Source organism: Chenopodium album, chromosome 7 (genome assembly GCF_948465745.1).
Source record: "Chenopodium album chromosome 7, dcCheAlbu1.1, whole genome shotgun sequence".
Lineage (NCBI taxonomy): Eukaryota > Viridiplantae > Streptophyta > Magnoliopsida > Caryophyllales > Amaranthaceae > Chenopodium > Chenopodium album.
Genome location: NC_137840.1, coordinates 70,233,581 through 70,254,560, shown reverse-complemented (window position 1 = coordinate 70,254,560; position 20,980 = coordinate 70,233,581). Strand labels below are relative to the sequence as shown.

The 20,980-nt window shown below is 33.5% G+C and overlaps 1 protein-coding gene across 1 annotated transcript; it reads right to left on the bottom strand.

Moving 5' to 3' along the window:
* Window positions 1-13,688: 13,688 nt before the first annotated feature.
* LOC145638281 (cytochrome P450 83B1-like) lies at window positions 13,689-16,626 on the bottom strand. The gene is made up of 3 exons (XM_081689248.1): window positions 16,000-16,626; window positions 14,950-15,265; window positions 13,689-14,510 (listed from the first exon to the last, which is right to left on the bottom strand). The coding sequence occupies exons 1-3, from the start codon at window positions 16,560-16,562 to the stop codon at window positions 13,884-13,886; spliced, it is 1,506 nt and encodes a 501-aa protein (XP_081545374.1). The 5' UTR covers window positions 16,563-16,626; the 3' UTR covers window positions 13,689-13,883.
* Between the last annotated feature and the right edge of the window lie 4,354 nt (window positions 16,627-20,980).

Sequence of the window (20,980 nt, the reverse complement as noted above, 5' to 3'; positions counted from 1 at the left end):
TATGGAAAAATTTTGTTACCAATGAGAATGTGCAAATCTACATGGCTACCAATGAGAAAAACCCTTATCATTAACCGTTTTGGTAAATACTTTGTAAAATTGGCCATTTTGGTAAAAGATCCTTCGAATTATATGTTGTATACTTGTATGTATGTATTTAATTCATGCACAATGTTTATAAGGCACTTCATACGTTATTTATTTTTGTAAGTATGCATTAAACATATAAGCGTTTTTTAATTTAAAGGTAAAAATTAACGGATGCTCCGATAGCGTTACTTAGATAAGATAACTGAAAATTATTGCATAATTTTGGTATGCATTTCAAAATTTATACAAAGTACTATTTTAAAAATATCTAACGTAACTTCAGAGGTAGTTGTTGAATTATTTGGCAAGATCTTCTCATTTTTTTTCCTTAAAATCAAGACATCATAAATCACGTGATAAACGTTTAAACACCATGTTACACGCGTTCACCTTCTAATTGTTAATCAGTAGACTACTTAGATATTATCAAATTATTCATAATAAACATATATTTTGTATATAATTGGTTAGCTAGCTTGAGCAAGTAAGTAGAGTACGGACCGCTCATATGATAGAGCTTGCACATCTAAACAACAATTCACTTAAATTGATAACTTTATTTTCATATGAAAGCGATGAAATCTTTTGAATGATCCTTGAGACTTTATCGGAGCGAAAGTCTCCATCCATTCTCTTGGTACTTAGTACGTAGATAAACCACAAAAAGCAACGTCTAACCCATTGTAACTTAGCATTTGTTTACCAACCGTTATCATTTTGTTGCAATAGTTTTTATCTTGTATTTGTAAGACCTCTTTGGCCAACTTAGCCGATTGTATTACAACCATCGATCGATTTCCAATTCGTAAACTAAAGATGGGTCCATAGATTTTTGCTAGCTTAGGAAAGTATAGATGAGGGTTTTGGGAATCAAATTGATGAAGATTTTCTATAATAGGAAGGCCTTTTGGTCGAGGTGGTAGATTTGATGGTTCATTTTTTCAATGTTTTAGATGAAGATAAATGAAAAAGATGGATGCAATAATGAATAAGAGGAGTAACATATTTTCTTTTTCTTCGAATTCTTCAACTGTTGTTGATGCATATCTCTAATTAATATCTTGCACCAAGAGAGTCTAACTGTATAATTATAGATGTAGGGTGATCTTGTTAATGTGTGTTGGTAAAATACCTGTTGATTCCAATAACAAAATAGAGAAGATGAAAGGGAAAATACTTGATTGAAGATCTCAAACTCACAGTCGCGTCGTGGAACAAAATCCACTGCCTTAGAAGCGCAATACGCCACCACCGGTACAGGTTTCCTAATGACGCACGCCCACCAAGTTTAACGCAACTCTCCCCGTAATTCGTGCACCCGAACCCGAAGAGTGGAATTGCTCAAGAACTGTTCAGATCTCAAAAGGTAGGTTTGTGTTTTCGGCTAGAGAGTGAATCCCCACATGAAAAGGCAAGACTCGTATTTATATGAGTCCCGGAAAAGGTAACACGCAAAGCAAACCGACCTAGGAAAAAAGGCGGGCCATATCGGGCGAGCTGCCGCCCGATCGGGCGCGAGATTAAGTTTCTCCAAACCTGGTGTCGCGCCCGATCGGGCGAACACCGCCCGGTCGGGCGCCCGATCGGGCGATCTAGAAATCCCATCCCGGGCGAGCCATCGGGCGAAGCCGCCCGATCGGGCTCGTCAAAAACTCGAGTCCGCCTCCCAGTCGGGCGAAGGCCGCCCGATCGGGCGCGAGAGTTCTCTTATTTTCCTTGACCACCTCCGCCCGATCGGGCGCGAATCATCCGTTTGCATTACCTATTTCCAACAATCCCCCACTAATGCGAGCGGATCTTCAACATGAAATCTGAACGGTAAATGAAAGTCTTAGTACTTAAATGCTAGTATCCAAAGGTTTGAACTAACACATTAGTGCACAAGGTTTTCAACACTTCCCTAGTGAGTATCCTAAGATTTGAACTCATAGGAGCGAAGAAGGGACCTTGAATACACATACCTTGACTTTAGAGCTTAAGCAACTCCGCCAATCTTGGCCTACACCTTGAGCTCTCATGAGTACTTCAGGAAAACTACACCGCAATTTTCCCTTGAAGGAGGCCACCCCTCGTACTCACGTAGGTGTTCCGTCTGTGTATAAAATACACATTCCCAGCACATCTAGGGTCTTTCCTTGCAGGCTTAAAACACATTCAAGCACCTTGCAAACCCAATATTTTCTGTGCAATGGAATAAGAACATTAAGAATGAAAAGTTCAACCCTATCAACTCGACGGTGCATCTATCAATCCACTGCTCAATGAGCTCTTTAGGCTAGATGCGTTAAGGGATACTCCCAACCTCAGTCATTCGGTACCACTATCGTTCCCTACTCGAGTAGTAACTGGGCTAGTGATTCTAATTCATTTAAGGATCACTATCATTTCCTACTCTCAAGCAACTGGGCTAGTAGTATTAAGAGCAAGCAATGCTCAACCTTCCACCTTCGGTGTCATTATCAATCCTACTCTAAGAGCCACTGGGCTAATGGTCTTAAATCCACTTAAGAACCATTATCAATCCCTGCTCAAAGAATAACTGGACAAATGACATTAAGAGCCACGCTCAACCTTACTGAATCCACCTGATCAACAAATCACTGAAAAAGGTTATAGATTCAATAAACATAAATGGTGTAAATCCAACAATGAGTCAACCAAAACAAGGCTCTAGACCCATTCAGAACAAAAGTTCAATAAATTTAAATACTTCGGTGTGTCCATGTAAGCTGTCTCAATTGACCACTGGGTTATGGACATATTAAGAGCACTTAAATCTCAACCTGCAAACATCAAGCAACAAGTCTACCAAAGCATCTCATAACCATATAAATTAGAGGGTTATCAAGCCAGATCACTTCAGGACGTAGACTCAATTTTTTTTTTTAAACTTCGTCACTAGAATAATTTAAAATACCCCACAGGATCTTAAATATATTCTCTTAGACAATCAAGCACTTACCTGTGCTTCATCCTAGTATAAGGACCTGCTTGATTCTTCTTTGCTTTTACGTACTCTAACATGAGTATCATCTCCACAAGATCTGTCTAACTTTGTCACTACATCTGTAGTTCCTGACAACATACATAGAAACTTGTGAAAAATAATGTAGAGAACATGAGGATCAACTTACCCCCACAATGGACAAACTTCCAGAGATTGATTTTTGCAACAATCATCTTCTTGACCACGTCATCCAATCTAATGAACCTTTGCTTCATAATGGATAGTGTACAACAATTTGTTTTGTAGCTCACTCGAAACAGAGCACCACCCTTCATCATGTAAAAATCATACACTGAAGAGGTTCAACTAATCATCGTTGTTCATTCAATCATTGTCTCTTATAATTTACTGGATAGGTACTTGAGAAACTTTCTCACTTTAACCTTCATCCCTGTACTAACTGAAACTCAAACAATAATTGAGTAATTCTCTCTTGACAAACAGAATGAACAATATAGTTCACTACAAAACCACTACACGTCAAGAATAGTTTGTTCATCATTTAGATTGCAAATCATTAGCACATTTGAATCAAATATCAAGGCCAAATCATGAAAAAAAAAACTCTGGCTTAGACATGATAAATATAATTTACCAAACCACTTTCTCTACATCACAATAATGAGATTGATGCGTACCTTTGTTATTTTATCGGCATACTGCCTAGAACCATTCTGCTTATCACATTATCTTGTACTTGTCTCTTGGCTTAGAGACACACATACATCTTTATCTCAATTAACAACATGCATGTGAAGTTAGCAACTTATGATCATTCTAGCAAATGAACTCTATCAATGCGAACCATAGTAACATCACACATGAATCAAGAAGTTCAACTCACATGCCAAGAAAAACTTAACATAACAAGTTAGAGTATTCAAATCTAACCCCAACTCACCATACATATCACAAAGGATATAACATCATGAGCAAAAAATACCTCATCTTCTAAGTTGTCACCTGTGCATGCGTTTTAAAATACACACCCTTGATTTACAATCAATCATGCTAGGAAACTTAAGCAACCTTACTGCAAACCAGACAAGCTTAGAACAAACCAGGTGAGTCATAAGAGTTGGTCGGCACCAAACTTACAGAGTAAATCCTAACAACATAGTAACTTACCTTTAGCCCATTTCCAATCAACCACCTTTCAACTCGCCTTGAAAGATACTTACAACAGATGGATTTCTAATAGCAAGGCAAGATACACTCTTCTCAAACATATCAGACTCAAAGAGAGTGCACAACACACGTGAACATGCTTCTTTCCACAACTAGTCAATCAGGTTTATCCATATGGTTCAGAAATTTTCCATTCACCACTACATGAATATATAAACCAGACACCAAACATCTACATACAACTTTCGATCAAGAAAGTAAAACCACGATGATATAACACTAGTTTAAGCTTTAATCCAATACACCTTAGATGATGAACTCATCAACTTTACTGGCAGAATAAAGCTTAGGAAGCAAGAACAAATCCTATGAATGAGCAAAACTAACATGTCATGTCATAGGAAAACATATACTTGAGAAACTTCAAGGATTTAACATATCAAGCTCTTACATGATAAACGTAGCAGATATTCAGCATACATATCACCCACAGTCCCACAGGCCTTCATGCTTTACGTGAAACATATCTAGAAGTCAACTCTTCATTATTGGAAAACCCCACATCACATATACCACATGAAAATAATCATGAATCAGGTAACAAATTAGGGAGTATTGATGTGTCTATTTTATATAGTATTTTACCCCCGTCCCTTGGTCATAATTAATAGTGTTTTTGGCTCTTTAGAGCCACTTTTATTACTAATTGGTGTTTTCTAGTGTTTTCGTAGATTTGGTTGACTTTTGCAGGGATTTATACTTTTTGAGTATTTTTCCGAGATATTTTGGAGCAATCACGAACATTGGAGAAGCACGACCAGATTTTATAGCCCAGGGCCGGTTAGAGCCATCAAACCGGTGATTAAGGGCTTGGTATGTGTGATACCGGGGCATTTGGACCGAGTATTCAAGACCCAAAGAGGAAACCCAGATTGGCCCGAAAAATTGGAGCCCAATCGTAGTCCAAATAGTGGCCCAAGAGAGCCGCCCGGCCAAAAAGGCTGGTGCCCGGAGGCGCGCCCGGCCGGGCGGGAGAAGCAAAGGTCGGCGCCCGGCCAAAGAGGCTGGCGCCCGGAGGCGCGCCCGGCCGGGCGGGAGAAGCTTAGGCTGGCGCCCGGTGACGCGCCCGGCCGGGCGCGAGATTAGTAGTAATGAGCAAAAAAGGCGCGCCCGATCGGGCGCTTTCTAAACCTTTGTTCTTAACTCTTCCATTAATTCCAGATTAATTTTTGGTAACAATTTCTTCCCCTTTAACTTCAGTTATTTTATTTGCTTCCTTGATTATGCTTTTATTTATTTATTTGATTAGTTTAGTCATGATGATGTGTGAGTAGTTTTATTTCTAGGGTTTATGGGGATCTAATAAATAATATGAAGGGGTAATTTATTGTTGTTAATTATCAATGCTAGATTAATTTCCTATTGATTGATTTAATGCTCTGTGACTAGATTAGGCCTATCTTTTATGCATGAGTTTGACAATATTGATTCAAGATGCGAGAGATGAGAATTGATGTTTAGGTCTAGTTTCAATAGGCAGGTTAATTTATAAATGGTTAAGTCGAGATTCGAGAGATGAGATTTAATACCGATAAATTAATTGTGTGATTGTAATACGTAGCGAAAGCCCTTTACAATCTGGTTAATTGATGCATTGATGATTGACTATTATTGATTGTTGGTATTGCATGATAATTTCTTATTCAATTGTTTTAACGTTTTACAATTGCGGCTTGTAAAAGTATAGCAATATTAAATTGATGAATCGAGCAGATGTTAATTTGATATTAAAGGCTATTTTCAATAAGAACTAAATTGCGAGAGTCTGTTAGATCTATGTTGATTAATAAATTGCGAGAGCCTGTTAATCGTGTTATTTATGCAATGTTAATGATTGATTACTATGTTTTACCCTGTAGTATTATTTATTGGTAAACCTATGCCCTAGATCCTTTTATATATTGTTTCTCCCTATTCCTATTCTTTGTAGTTTAGTTTCATACTCAAACATAAATATTGGTGATGTGTCTATTTTATATAGTATTTTACCCCCGTCCCTTGGTCATAACTAGTAGTGTTTTTTGGCTCTTTAGAGCCACTTTTATTACTAATTGGTGTTTTCTAGTGTTTTCGTAGATTTGGTTGACTTTTGCAGGGATTTATGCTTTTGGAGTATTTTCCCGAGATATTTTGGAGCAATCACGAGCATTGGAGAAACACGACCAGATTTTACAGCCCAGGGCCGGTTAGAGCCATCGAACCGGTGATTAAGGGATTGATATAGGTGATACCGGGGCATTTGGACCGTGTATTCAAGACCCAAAGAGGAAACCCAGATTGGCCCGAAGAATTGGAGCCCAATCGTAGTCCAAATAGTGGCCCAAGAGAGCCGCCCGGCCAAAAAGGTTGGCGCCCGGAGGCGCGCCCGACCGGGCGGGAGAAGCAAAGGTCGGCGCCCGGCCAAAAAGGCTGGCGCCCGAAGGCGCGCCCGGCCGGGCGAGAGAAGCAAAGGCTGGCGCCCGAAGGCGCGCCCGATCGGGCGGTGCCTCGCCCGATTGGGCGCGTGTATTTCTTAGGAGATGTTTAACGTAGTTTTAATTTGTTTTAATTTAGGATTTTGTACGGAGTATAAATACTCCTCCGTAATACGTTTTTAGATCATCTCTTCTTCTTCTCTTTACTCTTTCTTTACTCTCTTAATGATTTTCTTAGAATCCTTTCTCTCAACTTTTGTTCTTAATTCTACTCTTAATTCCAGATTACTTTTTGGTAACAATTTCTTCCCCTTTAACTTCAGTTATTTTATTTGCTTCCTTGATTATGCTTTTATTTATTTATTTGATTAGTTTAGTTTTAATTATGTGTGAGTAGTTTTATTTCTAGGGTTTATGGGGATCCATAAATAATATGAAGGGGTAATTTATTGTTGTTGATTGTCAATGCTAGATTAATTTCCTATTGATTGATTTAATGCTCTGTGACTAGATTAGACCTATCTTTTATGCATGAGTTTGACAATATTGATTCAAGAATCGAGAGATGAGAATTAATGTTTAGGTCTAGTTTCAATAGGCAAGTTAATTTATAAATGGTTAAGTCAAGATTCGAGAGAGGAGATTTAATACCGATAAATTAATTGTGTGATTGTAATACGTAGCGAGAGCCCTTTACAATCTGGTTAATTGACGCATTGATGATTGACTATTATTGATTATTGGTATTGCATGATAATTTCTCATTGGATTGTTTTAATGTTTTACAATTGCGGCTTGTAAAAGTATAGCAATATTAAATTGATGAATCGAGCAGATGTTAATTTGATATTAAAGGCTAATTTCAATAAGAACTTAGATCTAGTAAATTGCGAGAGCCTGTTAGATCTATGTTGATTAATAAATTGCGAGAGCCTATTAATCATGTTATTTATGCAATGTCAATGATTGGTTACTATGTTTTACCCTGGAGTATTATTTATTGGTGAACCTATGCCCTAGATCCTTTCATATATTGTTATCTTCCTATTCTCAACCTTAGTAGTTTAGTTTCTTACTTAATTATAAATATTGGTTACTTAAATAATTTAGATTATAATAATAAATTAGAATTAAAAAGACCTGTTTCCTTGTGGAGTTCGACCCTACTTCCCTATCTATTTTAGTTAGAGATTTAGGTAATTATTTTTTATTAGGGGATACGACTTTACCCTGTCAATTGGTTACTTAGATAATTTAGATTATAATAATTAATTAGGAGTAAAAAGACTTGTTTCCCTGTGGAGATCGACCCTACTTCCCTATCTACTTTAGTTAGAGGATTTAGGTATTTACTTTTGATTAGGGGATACGACTTTACCCTGTCAAAATTTGGCGCCGTTGCCGGGGAAACGGTTATATTTTTATTTCTAATTATTATTAGAGTCTAGATTATTTTTAACCTATTTATTATTATTTTTTTTTAATTTTTTTTTTATGAGTTGAAAATATCCATGCTTATGTCACTACAAGAATTATATAATTTTTATGCAGCACCTAACTACTGTAGTTGTCAACGTCTTTGTCATGAAAATCCTGAATGCCCTTATAGTGAGTTTTTTGTGCGTGCTCCGGATGATTTTAGAGTCTTTCCATATACATATGATCATATTCGGAAACGATTAGTTGCTAATGAAAGTTATTGGAAGGCTCTTGATGAAAAAGTCTATGGACACTATAATAATATGAATGTTATTGAGGATGAAGAACCATCGGTTATAGAATTTGTGGTTGAAAAATCATTGGTTGACGAATCGGTGATTGAAAAATCATTAGTTGTAGAAACGGTGGTTGATAATTCCTTTGTTGATGATGAGGTTATTTGTGAGGGTAAAATTTTAAAGTCATTATTGGATGATAAAGACAATGACTTTAAAATTAAATTGATTTTAATTTAAGTACAATTTTGATAAAGAATATACATTTAGGGTTTGTTTAGTTCACCTTACTTTTGCTTGTTTGATCGGATTTGATTTGATTTGACCGAACTTTGACCTTGTTAGACTTGTAATAAGGGATATTTTATTAATATTTATTTATTTTACAAAAAAAATATTATTAAAAAAATCAACCCGAGGTATATTTATTAAAAAAAAAAAAGGAAAATGTTATACATAGCCCTTAGGGCTACATATAAGCATTAAATTTACACTTAAAAATCGTAAAAAGTTAAGAAATCATCAAAATATAAACATTAATTACACTGATTTACGTGTATTTTTGTCATGAATTCCTAATTTTATACAAATTCCAAGAGTGTATTTAATGCTTATATATAGCCCTTATGGCTACATATAACATTTCCCTTTTTCTTTCTTTCTTTCTTTTTTTTTTTTTTTTTTTTTTTTTTTGGAAGAAGAAAGGGTAACTTTAACAATTTCATTAAAATCCTAAATTATTTAAGGTTTACTCTTAATTTTTAATGTGTTTAATTGTATATTACTTTGTATTTTCTAGTAAATACATGTTATTAAAGCGAATACCAATAATCTAATATATTATGAGTGTTTTTTAAAGGTAAAATTAATGAAAAAGGCACATTTTATAGTATAAAAAAATAACTTAAAAAATATTTAAGGTAACTATAACTCATTTATAATAAATTAATAATGATCCTGATAACGAACTCCCCAACAAGACGTTTATAACCCTTTAAAATACTGCATAAAATAATGATATTAACTAGTGAGTAGTCTGGCGTTGCCCCATGATACTACTTTTTATCTATCGTTGTGCAAATGTTAATTTTTAAAAGCATTTAATAGTATGATGTATGTAGTACATATTTTCAATTCTTTATTGTATAATGTTATTTAGTTTGCAACATTAAAGCATAATTAGCTATTAGCCTAGGTGGTTAAACAATAACGCCTCTTCCAAGAGGTCAAGTGTTCAAACCTTCTCATCCATATATATATTTTTTAATATAGTCGAGACAACATGGATACCGTTGGTAGTGCGAGTGACGTGGCATAGAGAAATTGAGTAGATGACATGGCATAATAAGGAGTTGGGTTAGTGACGTGGCGTAATGAGGGGGTCCACGTGGCATAGAGACGTTTTTAGAAACGTCTTTTAGTATAGATTAGTATAGATTAGTATAGATTTGGGAATGCATGTCAAAATCACGCGTCGATTGCTGTAATTAATGTTATTTCAAGTTAATAATTCTACTTTTAATCATCTTATTTAACGCTTCTGGAGCATTTATTAGCTTTTGCCAATTAATAAAAGAACTAGTTAGTGGCCCGGGTGTTTCCCCGAGTCATTGCATTACATATTTTATATAAAAAAATGAATTAAGCGAATTATTAAACTATGGAATGAGATGAGATAATATCTGTATTGGATCCATGAACTTAAGTTATGAATTAAGCTAAGCCAATAGTTGGCCCCTCCCTTCACTCTTAAGAGGTTAATAGTTTCACCCTACAACAATTAAAACAGACTACTATACCGCCCTTGCTCATCATCATGTATATGTATTTGTTTTTCATTATTGCATTCAGTGGCGGATCCAGGATTTTCGAACTGGTGAGTCACCATCAATAACTGATCACTTGTTTCAATCCAAAAATTATATATATGTATATATAAAAAATATATTTCACCAAAATGATTTCAATCCAAAAATAGGACATAAAAATCCATACTACAATAGTATTAAAAATTCAATCTTACAAGTCGAAAGTACGTACTCCAAATAAATAACATGTTACAAACAAATAGTACTATAAAATTATTACATTAAATTAACTTTATTGTACAAGAATTATTAAAAAATTATACGGAGTACACAAAAAATAAAATAAAAATAAATAAAATAGTGAGATAACTTAAGAGACCTGTTATTAAATATAACAGGTCTCTTTAATGAAAAAAAGCAGCGCAACAAATATTCATTTACTATGTCAGCAGAAAAGAGACCTGTTATCTAAATAACAGGTCTCTTTGTTATTTAAAAAAATCTAACAGCGTTAGGCAGCAATAGCAGCAAAGAGACCGCCTATCTATAATAGGAGGTCTCTTTGATATTTTTTTTTGCTGGTGAGTCACGTGACTCACCATGCACTTACATAGTTCCGCCCCTGATTGCATTAGTTGTTTAGACCCTCCTTTTATTGATTTCTATGCAATCTTCCTCTCCATAACAGCACCCACACTGAAAACTACGAAGTATATTAGTCATTCTCTTGATGATCTCTCCCTCCTCCAATAGTGGAAGCTGACATATTTTATATATTCTAATTTAGTATATAGGGGTGATTAGTAATGAAATATTTGCCATAAATGGATGATTTATATAAAAGGGTTTAGTGACAGTAATAAAGTAATTAATTGAGATTGAAATGGTAATGTTATTGACTGTATGTTAAAACTTAAAAAAAAAAAAAAAAAAAAGCTACTCCATAGTTAAAAATTTAGTAAGTATGAGAATAATAAATTAGCTACTCCATCTATAATTATGGACAGTGTCAGTTACAAATATATTTTGGGCCATTCATTAAGACCATTGAATTATTTAGCGTAACTCAAGGTAAAAATTATATTTATGATTAATGAATCAAGTAATGACTTGTTGGTGGAAAAAATTGCTATTGTTATCACACTGACATGCATTTGCTTATGTGGTGCTTTATCAATTACTAAAAGTTACACATGGCAGAATGATACTCCATACCTTGGAGTTTTAATAATACTACGTAGTACGTACACAAACTATTGGGTGCGTGCACCCTCACCTAAGTGTTTATGCGTCTGAAGACCCGAAGACGACAATGACGATGACGACAATGGCGGATGACGATGACGACAATGGTGGATGACGACAATGACGATTTAAACCTAAGTTGACGACAGTGACGATCGACGATTTAAACCCTAGATTGATGATAATGACAATCGACGTTTTAAACCCTAAACTTGAAGTAGCGACTGGTCGATGGAGATTTCTTGGGCTGGAATTTTAGGTGAGGGGTGGTGGTGGCTCGTATCAGGGAAGCATCAAGGGAGGGTGGTGACTTACGGGCAGCAGTAAGGAGGGGTCGTGGTGGTTGGTGGGCGAGGTGGACGGTGGGGGTGGTGTAGCGTGAGTATTTGCAGTTGAATACTTGAATGTATTTGTGGTTTTGTTGGATGATGGTGTTGTTTCATTGAAATGTTAAAGAGAGGAACAAAGGAAATGAAAAAGAGGAGATATAAGAAATGAAAAAGAGGGAGGAAATGAGAGCTAGTGAGCCACGCATATGTTATGTGGTTAATCATATTACTATATTAGCCAACAAATAATACATATCAGTCAATTAATGTTTGATATAAGTCAAAATTATGGATAAATCAGACATTAACAAAAACCTATGAGCCAACAAATGAAACATATCATCCAACATACGAAACATATCAATTTTCAACTAACGACTAAAATATCTATTTGTTGGGCATCGACGTGAACTACGAAGTACCTATTTTGCATCAACTTCCTTAATAAAATCAACAAGCCCATTTAGACCAAAAATAATGTGATAAGCCCAATTTCAAGTAACAGAGTAAAAATTGAGACAAAGTCCAAAATGACGTTTTGTTACGTGATAAGCCCAACAATAATTGGCAGTTTGGCACATTTACAAATCACAATACGAGTACTCAAGAGTTAAGTCTTACAATCATTCTAGCTTTATTGAATCAAATATAAATTCTCTAAGCAAAACAAAATTTGAATTGAGTGTCAATAAATCATAAATTATCCGTTTTGTGTATGAGACAACTTAAAAAATTAAGTCCTTAATCCTCAGCTAATAGTGGCATCGAGTGATTTTTTTTTTTTTTTTTTTTTTTTTTTTTTTTAACCTTAACATGGCAAACAAAGTAGGCAAAAAAAAGCTGATAATATGTTGTAATGACATTAAAATGTGTGATAAACAAATAATAAAAATCAATTTTAAAAGTCTAGTAGAATAATTTCATCAAGTTAATTACTTAATAACGCATTTTCTATGGGGCTGGACACACGTATCGTGTGACCGGCTTACACACACTAAAATACTGACTAGGTAAGTGGGTAACCCTCGACCAATTAACCCCTGAATAATCGAGTAACTCCTAACCACGTACCCCTAGTCATACAGAGTGACAAGCCACATATAAAATTTTTTGATTCCATAATTAGAAAGAAAATATGGAGTATTATTGAGTATATATGTGAATATAAAGAAAGTAAAGGATAAATAAATAGATACGGAGTACTGAGTATTATTTACTCCGTATTGTTTTTCAATAGATGAATTAACAAAAGAACATTAAAAGACAAAATAGAAAAAGAACTTACTCGTATTATTAAATGATTGAGAATTGAGATCATGTGTTAAAAACCTTAAACAAATTGATACATAACAAATTTTGTATCGCCTTGGTATTGATGTCACTATTCGATATATATCTGAAAATTAAACATCTTGATAATATCAATATCAATCAATATATATATCGTATATTAAAACTCATAGCAAGGATTGTAATCTTGTCATGTGTCGTCATGTTACGAACTATTATTATTTTTTTGAAACCTGACATGTACTATTATTAATTACTAATGTTTCCTCACAAAAAATTATTATTTATTAGCATTAATATTTGAATCCATAAGCCATAACCTTATATTCATTAAAATTGAACTTTGACCTCCACTCCAATGACACATCTTATATGATACAGTAATAAAGTTGCACTAAAAAGTGTTATTCATGTTCATAAATTCTAAATTTGTAATTGTAAACTTATATTTGGATATTTTAACAACAATATGATCATAAATTTATAATTCATATAGGTGTTAATTAAAATATGTAACCCAAAAATGCATAATAATTTTACAGGCTTTTTTCTTTTTACCACAAAACATATTTACTCGAAGGAATTTATTATGATAGCTGATTAATAAAAAAAAATCTCTTTAATAAATAAAACAAACTGATACAATATAACATTTAGATTATTACATATTAAATAATGAATTTTGATGTTCAATTATATTTACAAAACTTAACAAATGATATTATTTTTATAAAACCACCAATATAATTCACTTTATTTTGTTATAAGGAGTAATTTTTTATATACAAACAATGACCCTAGGCATCGCTCGGACCACACACTAGTTTATTTGCTAAAAGACAAAGAGGATTTTTTTTATGCATTGTTACTCCAAGTTGCACATCAGTGTCAATGTCGTCCCTCCTTAAACCAATAGGCAGTTCCCAATCAAAAAAATATAGTAAATTGGCAAGCATAATATCCAAGCTAGCAACACCAAGATGTAGGCCAGGACATATTCTTCTTCCAGCTCCAAAAGGAATTAGCTCGAAATCTTGTCCTAGGAAATTTATTGAACATTCCAAAAACCTTTCTGGCATAAATAAATCAGGGTCTTTCCAAATTTTAGGATCTCTATTAATCGCCCATAAGTTGACATATAACATAGTCTTGGATTGAATATCATATCCTTCGATGGTGCAATTTTGCAATGTTTCTCGTGGAATCAATAATGGAGTTGCTGGGTGTAATCGGAATGTTTCCTTAACTACTGCCTTGAAATATTTGAGATTTGAGAGATCACCTTCTTCGATAAACCCTTTGTTTTGAATTTCATTCCTAAGCTCGTCTTGAACTTTCTTCATTGCATTGGGATTTTTCAATAACATAGTCATTGCCCAAATTACCATAGCTATACTAGTGTCTGTTCCGGCTAATATGATATCCTGAGAAGTTATAAATATTTAATAATTAATACTTTAATTTGTAATATAGACATGCTCCGTATATTTTAAACATTTAATTCATGAGAAAAACTAAATTGTTGACTAAGCCACTTTTTATTTTGAAATATGAATAACTCGATTTTGATTAAATATATTTATTTTGAAATATGAATAACTTGAATAATGTCTTGCCATTTATGACCTAACCAGACAATGTAAATGTAATTGTACAAGTAAATTACTAGTATGTGTATCAGTGTATATGACCAAAATGGGATTACCATATAGTAATTGGCATAGTTTTAAGATTTCACTAGGCCCAAGTGGAGAGCCCATTATCATTTCATTTTTTTAATAAATGCGTATTCCATAGTAACTGTGTTTAATATTATGCGACGGAGAGAATATTATATAAATGAGCAAAAGTAAGAACATTTACCATTAATGTTGCCTTAATATGATCCATAGTGAGGTCAAATGAAAATAAACGCTCTTTCTTGAGATGGAGTAGAATGTCAACCATGTCTTCTCTATCAGATTTAGGCCTCCTTACATCAAGATGTTCATCAATGACTTCTTCATAAAACTCTTCGAATTTCTTGAATGTTTTCTCAAGTTTCGAATGTTTTCCAGCTAGCTTATCAAGCCAGCCGGTGTAAGGGAAGTAATCTGCGAAGAAGAAGCTGGCGATCAAGGCTTGAGCTTCATTCAAAAGGTCATGAAATCTACTCCTTGTCCCTTCATCATCCTCATAACTGTGCATGGAGCGAGGCATAAGAATTTCTTCGTAAGAAACTTCCTTTATTTCTAATTAACTATCACATTTTCGAACTACTAATAACAAGCAATTTTATCCCTTTTCTTTAACTTCAATTCACACCAATGATATTTGAATAAACCCAATAAAAAAAATAAGCCTTGTCGCCTTGGACCTTGTTTTATAAAACAGTATTGAAATAGAATAATGAACTAAGAGCTAATCTGAACTGAAAATAATTTCTAGAATGAAAAACATTATCATATTTCACTAACGACTAAAGCAATTACCAAAAAAGAATTTTGTTTTTTTTTTTTTTTTTTGGTCGACTTTGCTTATAAAATTAATTAGAAAATGCTCTGTAATCTAAAGGGAAAAAAGAGGATCTTTGTGTGATGATCAACAAAAATTGAAAGTTGAATGTCTTATCACCTTAGCTATATATTTCATATATATGCACTCAACCAGTATGCTTTATTTTTGTAACTATTCCAAACCTTTTTTTTTTTTTTTTGAATTGTTTGTTCGTATGTATGCATTTAAGCCAATAAGCCATGGCTTATGTTTATTAGATGTTTTCTTTTAGTATGCATAAAAACTGCAATTAATTTCAAAAAAATCTACTGCACACTATTAGACATGATAGACAATTTAACATCAAGCATTCATGCACTTGTGTTCACCTCCTAATAAATAAAATTTTTAGCGAGCTTGGGCAAGAGTAATACGTACCGTTTTCCAAAAGCAATCCTGCATATGGTAGAACATGCACAATTAAATAACAATTCACTCAAATTGACAACTTTATTTTCAAACGAAAGAGATGAGATCTTTTGAATGGTTCTTGAAACTTCTTCGTGTCGAATTGGAGCAAAAGACTTGACTCTCTTGGAACTTAGTAGATGAACCACAAAAATCTTCTTAATTTCTCTATAATACTCACCATATGGAGCAAAAACAACATCTAAACCATTGTAAGTTAGCCTTTTTCCACCAACCAACACTTTTCTGTTACAAAAGTTTTTATCTTGTATTTGTAACACCTCTTTGGCCATCTTAGCTGATTGTATCACAACCATCGATTGATTTCCAATTCGAAAACTAAAGATAGGGCCATAGATTTTTCCTAGCTTGGTAAAGTAGAGATGAGGGTTTATGGAATCAAATTGGTAAAGGTTTCCAATAGTAGGAAGGCCTTTAGGTCCGGGTGGTAGATTAAGATGTTCATTTTTTTTGCGTGTTAGACAAAGATAAATGAGAGAAATTGATGCAATGAATAAGAGGAAGAATAGCATATTTTGTTTTTCTTGCTATTGTTCAACTATTTATGAATAATTAGTGTTTTGCATCTAAGTTGGGAGATCTATAGACTATAGTTATAAATGTAGTCGGTTAAGTATTATTAATAGTGATGCTATCTTATCAGCGATTTTATCACATGCGTATTGGCAGTGTATGGCTCCCCACAAACACTTGGTATGTAGCGCGCATAAGCCCTAACTTGCGATTTGGATCACATATTTATATTGTTATTAATTTGATCCCTTTTTTAAAAAACTACGGAATTTATAGTTGTGATAAAGTTGATGTGATATTTTTTATTTTATTTTTTTACAAGAAAATAGATATTAATCTAATTATCTAAGTACAATTCCAATAAAGAACATACAAGTATGAAATATACTTCCTCCGTTTTCTTTTAGATGCAACACACACCTTTTCACGGTATTTAAGAAATGAGGGGTTCACATGATATAATACACTTTAAAATGGGATGAGTGGTTGTTAGGAGTGTAAGTTAGTGGGCCATGTGCTTTAAATAAGGGAAATAGTATAGTTTTTCCCTAAAGTAACTTTCCTTTTATAGTGTGTTGCAAGTATTGTGACATTTCCTTTTTAGGGAAGTGTTGCAAGTAAAAGAAAACGGAGGAAGTACTACGTATATTATTACATTGTAGTAATATTACAACAATTTTCTTTTAACATGTTCACAATATATATACTCGTAACAAGTAAATAATAGACCAAAATTTCTATGAAAATTTGTATATGATACAATTTATATGTAAATCAAAGAGTATTTCAAGAAGCTTTAATTATGCGTATTACGGAATAAAACTAAATAATTTTGGCTTTCTATAAATAATTGTAAAGATGAAAATCAAACTATCTCCCCCCCCCCCCCCTCTTATTATAGGACGTCCTTTCATGTTTTAGAATTTTTTTTTTCATCAACTAATATAAAGATTAGGGAGTTAAACCGTCTTTTAATGATAATAAATTTTTGAAAATAAAACCATATTAGTAATTTATCAGAGATGATGACAGTAATATAAGAAAATGCAGGCTAAATAATGTAATATAAAATCATATATAAATATTGAAATAAATAATTGTACTTTGTATCATTTATGTGGGTTAATTACAATCTTCTCAACCACAACAATTCAGCACATTACAAATATGAGTAATCCGTTATTAACAATCGTTTGTACAAACAACAATAAATAATTGTTTCGTTTTCTTAATTATTGCGTAGCTAGGGGAGCTTGTCTTATTCCAAATTTGGGTTTGGTGATATTGATTTGATTTAACAATTTGTCTCAAATTGTGTTAGTATCTTTATGTGTGTCACTGTGTGTCCAACTAATAATTGCAATATTGGTCTAAGCTTGGAAAACGACTTCTTTGGATGAGAGGAAGCACAAATATCTCCTACCCTTGCTTTATACTATCTATATGCGGAGTAATCTTTACAAATACACTACGTAATACGGAGTATTTTTTAGCACGCTTTTATAGAAGTTGATTAGAGTAGGTAAATGAATGATTTTATTAAAATAAGTTAAATATTAAGATTTTTCCTCAAAAAAAAATTCACTATTAAGATTAGAGAAAAGTTAATACTGCATACATGTATAATTTATTTTGATTAATTTGTCAGTTTACATTACTTAATCTCTAAAAATACATGTTAACCAAGTGCATTGCATTTATAAGAAAATGAAATAATACTCCCTCCGTCCCCGATTGATAGTCACTTTTGTCATTTTAGGTGACACAAAATGCTAGTCACATTTGCTTTTTTCAAGTACCATTAATATTATTTTTTTACCAAAATTCTCTAACATTTGCAAAAATATTTGTGCAAATTTAACTTTACTATGTAAATTTTACTTTCCCATGTACTTTAATTACTTTCTCTCTCTACTTTTTTGCACACCCAATGTAAATTCACTTTTTCAATGTACTTTATTTAATTCACCTTAATTCCCGTGATTTTTCTTCAAAAGTGACTATCAATCGGGGACGGAGGGAGTATTAAACTTGTTCTACATACATGTGATGCATGGATGAAAATAAAATTAAATTATAAAATTAGGGGTTTTTTTTTATAAATAAATAAATAAATAAATAAAATTCCTAATAAAGGTACTCGTGAATTCCTGATATAATCTTTCTCTTGTCACCCCATTTTATTTCGTTGTACTAATATGCGAGTGGACTAAAATGGCTATACATATACAATTATGTCACGTGTGTTTGCTTGATTTTATTTGCTTCTTCGTTGAAACATGAATATTGTACAAAGTTTATGATAGGTCTTTTTTATTATCTTTTGGTATTATGATGTATTATTCATTTATTTTAGACTATGTTCTAAACTTATTGTTGGAAGTTCTTGAAGTAAAACAAAGAAGTTACGGTGTTTATTCTTTTGACTGTTGGGATTTAATGGCTATTGGAATCCCTTAATTTTAGCTTCCTCTTATTGCTAATTTAATGCACATTATTGCTGATTAATGTTGTCACTTAAAGACTAGCCGTTACCCCTTTTAATGTTGATAAAAGCTAGATCTTATTGGGGATTAATGGGTGGATGTTACACCACTTGATTGATGACCATTTTCCCCTTAATTGTTGGTTGTTTTTACTCCCTCCATTGCCTTATAAATAAACCTTATTCACCGTGAATCACTAATTATCGCCAACATTTTTTATCAAAACCGCCAACAAAAGTTATGAAGAGACAAAGTTACCCTTATCCTATAGTTAACCATCGTCACATAGCCTACTCTCTCATAAGGGACAAACCCAATTGGCAACCATCACAAAAGCCACCACCGCCGCTTTCACCACCCATGCCACTAGGAGTCACGTAACAACAAATATTTATATTTTAGAGTACTTTTTTTTTTAACAAATAAATAATTATAATACTATAAATAATAATAATAACAATCACAATAACTGTACTACACTACTACTTGAACTCAAGTGAATAATTATAATTTGACAAATTATGATGAAGAAGAGAAATGACTTGTATTCCTTCTCTAACATAATTTTTAAAAAATAATAAAAACAAGCAGCGGATTTGTGATGTACTATTGATCGGCGCCCAAAAACGGTCGACCGTGGCCAACAATCGGCGCCCAAAACCGGTCGACCGTGGCCAACAATCGACGCCAAAAACTGGTTGGCCTGGGTAACCACAAGTTTTGAGCGCCGGTTACCGACAGTGTTAACCGGTTTTGTGTGCCGGTAGTGATCGCCGGAGGTTATATAAAAAAGAAGACGAACTGGTTTTGCCGACCACCGCAATACCAGTTTGTCACCTTCAACCAACAGACCGTCACCATTGCTGCCCTTCCACCTCCAATGTGTACAGTGGCACCGCTCCCCTTCACCTCTAACTTACAGCCTCTGTTGTGGTGGTGTGGTGGTTGGGAAATAGGTGATGAGAGAGAAAGCACGGAGAGAGAAGTGGTGGTTGTGGGTGATGAGAGAGAGAAAAAAATAGAGAAAGAGGAAGAAAGTTGGGGGGTGTACTAAGGGTATTGTTGTCCATTCATCTAATATGTTGGCGGTATTGATAAAAATTGTTGGCGGTGTTTAACACCTCCCTATTCACCTCCTAAAGAAAACAACAATTAGCCTTCTCTCTTCTCTAAATATATCTAAACACGAATTCTTTCTGTTATGTTTTCTGAGCAAGTATTCTGAGTTCCAGTCGGGTTTGTGAGTGCACATAAACTCCGGCGCCGTGCTTATCCTGGAGGGCGACTGCTTCTAGTCTACTGCACCGGAAGGTAGCGCAGAATCGTCTTTTAGGTCAGTGGTTCTCCACGACGCGGCTATTGTCAATTGGTGTACACAACATTGAGATAAGTGTTTCCGTTTAATTTGCTTATTTACTAACACTTATCTTTGACCATCAATATATTTATATATATTGTTAAAAATTATTAATAAACTACTAATATTATAAGTAGATAAAGATGAATCAATTATTATCTCACGTAATTGTATATTTATGAAATGTATTAATGTAAATAATCATTTTGGTGATATTGAATGCTTGCATGATAAATACGGAGTAATCTTTTATTTGATTAAATTAGGCCACAACTTGAAGTAGTTAAGACTCCAAAATTGACTTATAAACTCAAGAATTGATTTAAAGCTAATCTTAATTTTCATAATTCAATTATTAAAGTATTTCGTATTATTTCTAGTCAAATAATAATAAGATCCACTTCACTTTGCTAAAACATTGTCCCGCCTATAGCCAAAATTGACATTAGGAAAGAAAAAAAAAAAAAAAGCAACAAATAAACAACAAAATAGTTTCATTCAAATCCAACTTTGCTAGCCCTCTGATTACTACAAGAAAATAACCTTTTCGTAGCGATTAATGTAACTTTTAGTA